Source organism: Oryctolagus cuniculus, chromosome 3 (genome assembly GCF_051225735.1).
Source record: "Oryctolagus cuniculus isolate XC-2025 breed Fujian yellow rabbit chromosome 3, ASM5122573v1, whole genome shotgun sequence".
NCBI lineage: Eukaryota > Metazoa > Chordata > Mammalia > Lagomorpha > Leporidae > Oryctolagus > Oryctolagus cuniculus.
In genome coordinates, this window is record NC_142869.1 from 120,569,127 (window position 1) to 120,577,519 (window position 8,393).

The 8,393-nt window shown below is 57.8% G+C and overlaps 1 protein-coding gene across 1 annotated transcript; it reads left to right on the forward strand.

The window, feature by feature from the left end:
- The first annotated feature begins 1,127 nt into the window (after positions 1-1,127).
- LOC100359291 (serine protease 40) lies at positions 1,128-7,605 on the forward strand. The gene is made up of 4 exons (XM_089328666.1): positions 1,128-1,269; positions 3,238-3,498; positions 4,858-5,030; positions 7,291-7,605. Exons 1-4 carry the CDS (start codon positions 1,128-1,130, stop codon positions 7,603-7,605), a joined length of 891 nt encoding a protein of 296 aa, XP_089184792.1.
- Positions 7,606-8,393: the final 788 nt, after the last annotated feature.

Sequence of the window (8,393 nt, forward strand, 5' to 3'; positions counted from 1 at the left end):
TCTCTCTCTCTCTCTCTCTCTCTCTCTCTCTCTCTCTGCCTCTCCTTCTCTCTGTGTAACTCTGACTTTCAAATAAATTAATTAATTTTAAAAAAAAAAGCTAACGAAGTTTGCCAAGCAGGATATACAGTATGGTTTGGGGGCAGTAACTTCTTTTTCCTTTCCCCCTCCCTTTCTTTGAATGTCTGCACCTCTTCCCCTCTGCTTGTCCCACACTAAATGCTAAGATGCTGCAGGAGGAAGTCGCTTTACTTTCATACCCACACGGAGGGCTCTCAGCCAGGAATCTCATCCACACCTGACTCAGCGCACTGAGAGGACAGAACTGCACACCTGGAGAAGAGAACTCACCACATCCGGGTTTAGACAGCGAGGTTTGGAACGGTGAGGGACCACTACTGCGGGGTGGGATTCTGGAAAATGGGGAAGTGGTGCACGCATTTTGGACCTGGGAAAGCCGTGAATCACTGGAGGCTGAGCTGAGATGGACAGAATTCCAAACCACTCCTAGCGGCCCAGCCATTGTTAGCGCTGGGCCGCTAACAACGAGAGTGGGAGGGACCCATGAGCAAGGGAATTCGCCCTACCCGGAGTGGGGGAGGCTGCACGGCCTGCGAGGGCGAGAGAGGGGCCTGATGCTACCCTGCAGGAGCTTCGCCTAAGCACGCCAGCTGTCAGGTGCAGGTGAGCATGTGGATGAGGAAACTATATCGAAAGGACGAGATATCACACAAGTATCTGCTGACCAGGACTGTACACACCCAGGCATCCGCCACAGCCGCCCCAACTGGGGCCTGCGAGGCCCTGCCGTAGTCACCATCAGCCTGGGAGCTCCCCCACGGAACTGCCGCCCGCTGGGCGGGGCCTCCACGCACACCTGTCACACCAGGGCTGGGGACCTGCTCCCGTTCCTCCGGGGAGCGGGATCAACCATCGACCAACAGAGGCGGGTTCCCCAGAGGACCGCACAGCATGGGGGCTCCCAGTAGTGACTGCTCCCACGGCCCGCGAGGTCCTGGAGCCCTCAGACCAACCACCGATGGAAGCGGTTTCCCCGCTGCCCACGGTTGGTCGCGTGCACACCGTCCACTCCCTCGGGGAAGCAGAAGCAGAAACAGAGGGGCGGGATGGGGGCCAACAGGAGGAAGCGCTCAGGGCTAGGCTGGCAAGGAGCCTACGCTCTGGCCGCCCTCTTGCTCTGGCTGCGCCTCCCACCGCTGCGCGCCCAGGTCACCCCGTCCAATAGGAAGAGCCAGAACTTGGATGACGGTGAGTGGGCAGGGGCTGGGGCTGCCATGGACAGACAGGGCGTCCAGGGACACCTGCCTCTGTCGCTCCTCTCCTCCTCCACCCTACAATATCAACCAGGATGAGCCACGCCACGTGTGGCTGTAGCTGCACTGGGAGGTAGGTGACTAGAAAGATGGCTGAAGCAACTTTGCCTCAACCTCCTCTGCCTTAACCCCACCACCACCTCTAAAGCTCCTGAGTGCCCTTCCAGTTGAGTCTGAAAACTCAGGCCAAAGGCTGAGGTTGTTTCTGCACCCGCCCACGGGAACCTCACCTCCTCTTCCTGGGAATGGGGACCCGCCAGGGAGAGTGACTGCCCCCCGCCCTCAGTCTCACTAGAACTCCAGCTGGCTGAGGGCATGCAGTAATCCCACTTCTGTCCTCCCTTCAAGTCCTGCCGTGCACCCAGGGCTGTGCCCCTGCAGGGAGGTAAAGGCACAGAAAACCCTGGCCCCACGACTCCCCTGGGGTGGACTTCTGCACGGTGGAGCCATTGCCCCTGAGAGGGGGCCTTGGGCTGCTGTGCGCCCTGCCACCTGGCCACCCAGGCAGTGCATTGTCACATGGGCTGTGTCACTTCAGCCTGAGCCTTGTATGTTCCCCACCTGGGAAGAGAGCCCAGGGGTTGGGGGTGGGGGAGCCCCCTGGGTGCTGTGATGGAGACATCTGGGGACAACAAGGGCTAGCATCTCAGAAGCAGGGACCTCAGGGCTGGCATTGTCCCCACAGTATGCGGGAGGACTGGCAAAACCGGGAAGATCTTTGGTGGTCAGAAGGCAGAACCAGAATGGTGGCCATGGCAGGCCAGTCTACTTTTTAAAGGCCAGCACATCTGTGGAGCTGCCCTCATCGCCAGCAACTGGGTAGTCTCTGCCGCTCACTGCTTCCAAAGGTGCGTCTCCCCTCCTTGGGACCAGCCGCTGCTGGGAAGGGTGGCAGGAGAGAGAGAAGCACCAGGGGGCAGGAAGCAAGGAGTAGTAGGGGCTATGGCCTTGTCCTTGCTGGTTTTCTCTGGGATATTGTGCTGCTAGCTGATGTCCTGGTCTGTGCTGCTGCCCGAGTGAGGGGTGAAGCCAATGGGCTCTGTCCTGGGGATGTCCTGGCTGGACTGGTTCAATTCTCACATGTGCCCTGGATTCACTCCGTACCCAGAGTGGGAAACACATCAGCCTCCAACACCGGAAGCCAGAGCACTGGGCACAGCTGGCTTTTGGACACCATGTAGGTTCTGTTCATTGATTCAGCACCCACCTGTGCCAGGTCCCATGTAAGGCTGACAGTGAGGAGGAAGAGGGCGGGGTGTAGAGATACAAGACCCATCTGAAGCTTCTCATCCAACCAGGAAAGCAAGGCCGAAGCCTCACCATCTTGGTGATCTGGGAAAGGCCAGGAGTCCAATCAGAGCCAGGGCTTAAAGCTAGAAAGGCCCTGGGGGAACAGGATTTGGCCATGCGGAGTCCGAGTGGGGGTGCTGCACCAGCAGTGGCTCAGGGCCCAGGAACAAGGAGAAGCACCCTTCCATCTGTCCCACAAACACCTAGGGGGTGCCTGGCCCCAGGTGGGGGCAGCCTTCAGAACAGCTGAGGAGAGAGGACCTGGGAAGTGGGGGAAGCAGCATGCTGGCCCCTGGGGGGCTTTAAGGACTGCACAGGGCTGGGAGCGAGCCAAGGCTGTGCTCCTCCAAGAAGGGTGCAGTCGGACACCCCCAGAGGTCTCTTTCTGGCAACAAGAATGGCTGTGGCTTAGATCTGGGGCTCGCTGGGAGAGGCAGCATGGAGAAAGTGTCCCTCCCTGGACAGACGTCCTGGGCTGTCCCATCCGAGGGAGGGAGGAGACTGAGCCCCTGGGATGGGACTCTGCTCTGACTGGAAGTAGGGAGGGCAGCGAGGGTGCAGGTGCCAGCCCAGAACTCAGAGGGGCACTCTTTCAACAGGTCCAAAACCCCAGGGGACTACCGCATCCTGCTAGGGTACAACCAGCTGAGTAATCCCACCAGCTTCAGCCGGCAGATGACCGTGAACAAGCTCTTCGTCCACAAGGACTATGATAAGTTTCACCGCTTTGGGAGCGACATTGCCCTCTTGCAACTGCACTTGCAGGCGGACTTCAACTCTCACGTGCTCCCCGCCTGCGTCCCGAAGGCCAACTTTTCGCTCCACGTTGATACCGCCTGCTGGATCAGTGGCTGGGGGATGCTCACGGAGGATGGTGAGCAGCTCAGGGTAGGCACTGAGGGACAGGGGGAGGGCCATCACCGTGGACTCTCCCAGTCCTCCTCAAACCCCATGAGACCTTCAGCCCAGGAACCAGAAAGTCCATGCCACATCCAGCTCCCAAAATCAGGAAGGTGGGCTCTGAGATATTCAAGATTCCAGGGTTCTGCACGGACCCCTCATTACTCCACTAACAGTGCAATATAATGACTGTTTGCAGAGCAGTGGCACTGTCGCTTCGGTAAAAGAAGCTTGGAGATGAAACAGACGACTAAAGAGGATGGTACAGGCTCTGCCAACACTGCATCACTGTATACAAGGCACTTGTATAATGCACCACTGAATACAATGTGTAGAGTCTGCATCTGCGGGAGTCACGGACCCTCTCTATGGAGAGAAAGAAATGTTAGGCGAAGATTTTCACACAGGGGCGAATGCTGGTGATGGAGTAAAATATACTGGTGAATGACTCCAGAGTAGGATGCAACATTGGCATGACCAGGACAGTCTTGATGTGGTAGAAGATTCCAGTGAATAATTTCAAAGCAGGAATTTCTTTGATTTGTGGGCCAGAGTCAGACACCCAGTGTTGGTCACACTGCCCAGTCACTAGAACAGCTGGTCCTTCTACATTTCCAAAGACACCCTCCCGAGAGGGCCCCTCACCAAGAACCACCAGCAGGGCAAGGATTCTCCAAGGCACGGCACACTGCAGGAGCTGGCGCTCCCAGGGAAGTCGTGGGCAGGGAAGCCACCAGGGCAGGGAGCAGCTGACAGCAAGGAGACACTGGGCCTGCCGTTCCTTCCCTGTGCATGCCCTCCCCCGGACAAGGCTGCACCCAGAGCTGGGGTCTGCCCCACACAACAGCCCTGTGAAACTCGCACACAGCCAGTGGCGCACAGGTGTGAGCCATCGCTGTGACACTGTGCTCCACCGGAGGACCCAGGCCAGATCGGGGGTGGCCTCTGGAAACAGAATCACAGTGTCCACAGATCACTTGTTCCTAGGCAGGGCAGTCACGTCTGTCATGCTACCCAGCCCGCCTGGCACCTGTCAGCTCTGCCTCTGCTCCAGCCAGCGCAGGTGGCCCAGCATCTGTGTCCCTGACCTGGACTCAGAGTAGACAGTCCTGTGTGCTGGAGTGGGTGCCTTCCACTGTCAGGCAGGTGCCAGAGGGAGAAGTAGGTGTCAGAGGGAGAAGCAGGTGTCCCAGAGAGAAGTGGGTATCAGGGAGAAGCAGATGTCACAGAGCAAAGCAGGTGGCAGAGGCAGAAGCTGATGTCAAGAGAAGAGGTGTTATAGGGAGAGGCGTCGCTGGCTGCTCTCACATCTGTGCTCTCCCCACTCCCGCAGCATTCCTACCACGGCCCTTCCAGCTGCAGCAGGCTAAGCTCTTCATCATGGAAAATGACTTGTGTGACTCCTTTTTCACACCACCACCTGACGTCGACCCATCCGAAGTTGCTCGCGTACATGATGAGATGATATGCGCTGCGGACTTCCGCAATCCTCCGTCCATCTGCCGAGTAAGGGGGGCTGGCTCGCGGTCTGGGGCAAAGCTTGGCCACCCTCTGCTCCTGGGCCTTATCCCCTCCCTCTGGGTCTTCTCTGGACCCTGTGTACATCTGCCTGAGCCCACCCCATGGGAGGTGGCAGATGCCAAGAGAGAATCTCTTTAAGGACACCCATCCATCCCACCCTGTTTCTTTAGGAAAAGGTTGTCAAAGCGTGCCATATGCACAGAAAAGCATAGTTTCCAAGTGTTCTGTGTGCTGGATGTCAGGGGTTAACATGCTCCTGAACACAGCATCTGAGGGTCCCATTCATGCCCACGTCCTCTCAGTCACCCCCCCAAAACAGCCCTGCCTAGGCTTCTGAAGCCCCGTGCCCAGCACTCTGCAAGTAGCACCATCATGAACACCCTAGTGGGTGTGTGTTAGTGCCCATGAATTACCTTTGGGATCACAGTCACCCTGGCAGCTCAGACCTCCCATGCTGGGAGATGTCCGCTTGTTCATCTTTCATACAGCACCCAAGCATCTCCTTAACTTGATCCTACCAGTTTGCACTCCCATCCTCAGCGAGTGAGGGCTTGGGTTGTTCTGTGTCACCACCACCCCCCACTCAGGTTATCTGCAATTTTTTGTTTTCACTACGGGGTGTGGTTTCCAGTTTGCTTTGGTCTGGTGACTCGTGAGGACAAGCACTTGTGTTTATTACCTTTTTCAGAAAAAGCTTCCATGCATAGTATTCTGTCTCAAACCATGGGGCTGTGTGTCTTCCATCTTGAATCTGAAGAGCTCATTATAGATTGTGGACGTGAGCCCATTATTGGATATACGTATCACAGACATCTCCCCAGCCCATTCTGTGTAATCTTTCCATCTCATGGTGGAGAAATGCAGGCCCAGGGAGCAAGTGAGCAAGGCCATGGTCAAGCTTAGACAGGACTTGGCCTCCCTGGGGGCTGTGTCCCCTCCTCCAGGCAGCCTCCTGCATCCACCTCTCCCTTGCTTACGCCTTGGCCCTTGCTGCTCCTCTCTCTTTGCACAGCTTAGAGATGTACTATCCCTGCTCCCCACAACTCTGCGCTAATGCTGGTTCTCCATCTGCTCCGCCAGCAGAGCTCGGCCAGCCTTCCAATCTTTCTTCCTTCTTTTTCGTGTTCTTCCCTGGCTCCATCAGGCCGGACACAGTGCCCCCTACAGGCAATGTGTGTGCTCTTTGCTGCATCTTTTGCTTTGGGCCCTCTTTCTCACTTGCCTTGCATTTGTGTCTTACAGAAAGGTTCAGAGATGCCACAACTCACACACATCCTGAGTGTTCACTGTTTCCTGCCAGCTACTGCCACCCCTTCTGCAGCAGTCACATGCTGGCCGCTGGCTCGGCCCCATCAGTGCCTGCACACCCTTTTGGAATCTATGTCAGGTCCCCTGGCTCCCTGCTACAGATCTCTGTACACTATTCCTCTGCTGGCTGCAAAAAAAAAGCCCACTCCTCCCTCCGGGATGGTCTCCGATGGCACAGGTCCAGCACCCTCTCTGGGGCACTCTGTGCCCTTTAGGCCTCTGTCTCACATATCATCTGCTGGCTGTGTCCACCTGGACGTCACTCCCTGCAGGCGGAAGCTGCTCAGTGGTGTTAAGACATGGCTGCCTTGTTGTGCTTGCTCAGGCCCCACTGTTGTCATGAGATGTCATGAGTCTTTCACCACAGTGGCCGACACCTTCCTACCTCCCGCCCAGCCATACCTGTGGTTCCACACCTCTTCTGGGGGGCCTACCCAGCTCCCACCCCCAAGCAGCACCTCCTCGCCCTCCTCACATCTAACAGCCGGGCACTTTCCAAAGAAGTTCAAATAGGGAGTTGAGGAAAACACTGGAGTCCTTGTTAGGTCACCAGCAAAGGCACAGGTTGGGTTACAAGGCTGGGTATGGAATCAGCTGGGCCTCAGAGCTGTGCCTTCTTCCTGTGTGTGTGTGTGGGCAGGGGAGGGGCAGTGTAGGGAGACTGGAACAGCCCTCCTGCTCCTCGGGGCTCCCCTGTGTGTCCTCGTAGGTCGGTAACTGCCAGCTTGCAGGAGCTTCGTGGGTTGGGGCTCTCAGGTCTGCCCTCTGTGTGGTGGCCAGGGGGTTGTCCTCACTCAGGTGGTTTTGATGTCAACCTGCATAGAAGAAAGAGAGACGTGGAGCCATCTTGAGACCCACACGCCCTAGTAGAGCAGGGCCACAGCAATGCACACAGCTTGCTGCTTCCATCCCCGCTAACCCTGCACTTTCTGCTCAGGGAGACTCTGGGGGCCCCTTGGTCTGCTTCTTGAACTCCGCCTGGTACCTGATTGGGGTGACCAGCTGGAGCGCTCCGTGCTTCCCACCCATCGGCCCCAGCGTCTTCTCCAAAATCTCCTACTTCCACGACTGGATCAAGGACAACCAGGCAAAAACACCCAATGCTGACCCTGCTACGGCCCCGGCAGAGGAAAAGGCCCCTGCGCTGACAAGCATGAATCCCAACAAGGGCACTGTCCCCAAGCCCAGGGTCTTCCTGGTCCTGCTGTCGTCTGCAACTCTGCTGCTGCTGATTCTCCTGCAGAGTCGGTGACGGGCCCGTCCCAGCCGCCCCGGAGCCCCCACGCAGAGCGCTGCACCTCCGCACGTGGTTCCATCTCGGGTTCTTCCATCCATCTGAAGCCACCCAAAGTAAACCAACTCAAGAAGCTTCTCTCACTCGCGTTTCTGAGCCTTCTGTGTCAGTGCCTGGGCCCCCCTGCAGGAGAGGGCTCAGGGCCAGCCAAGCCCCAGCCGGGCCGCTCCACGGGAAGGCAGAGTCAGTGTGGCACAGACACGGGCACCCTGACGTCCCCAAGTCCCAGGGAGGTATTGCTTCTCGCTGCTGAGCTGCCCAGGGGCTAGCCAGCCCATGGTGCGCAGGAGGCCACGAGTCAGTTCACCCCCCGCCCCGCCCCGAGCTTCCCAGCAGGTGCACACGTTCTGTCTCAGGCCCCTGGTGTGGAACTGCCCCTCCGAGGCCCTGCAGCACCTCTCCTCCAAAGGGGGGGCAGGCTAAGCAGCCCGAGAGGAGCAGCCGTGTGAAATGGAGCTCGCTCACCCCGTCCCCACACCTGTCTGGTTGGCTCTCAGCAGGGTGTGCACTGTGCTTCCCCACATGGAACTGAGTTCCGGGCAGATCTGGGAAACTCAGTGCCCCGCCTGCAATCCATCAGGTCAGCTTCAGGAGCGTCCTCGTGTTTCTGTGGGATCATGAGGCCGAGGCCTGCAGGCAGTGTGTGCTCCACTGCCTTCTCACTGCAGAAGGCTCTTGGGGATTGGTGGTTTCCTCCTGCTGTGCCCAGGGCTGAGTCTGTTCCCTGTGGATTTCACCAGGTCAGT

What these genes read in the sequence shown, in the direction of transcription:
- LOC100359291 (XM_089328666.1), top strand. Translation starts at nt 1,128, where the DNA reads ATGGGGGCCAACAGGAGGAAGCGCTCAGGGCTAGGCTGGCAAGGAGCC. An exon ending in GAGCCAGAACTTGGATGACG is followed by an intron (nt 1,270 to 3,237) that starts GTGAGTGGGCAG and finishes CCAAAACCCCAG; the next exon opens with GGGACTACCGCATCCTGCTA. An exon ending in ATCCTCCGTCCATCTGCCGA is followed by an intron (nt 5,031 to 7,290) that starts GTAAGGGGGGCT and finishes CTTTCTGCTCAG; the next exon opens with GGAGACTCTGGGGGCCCCTT.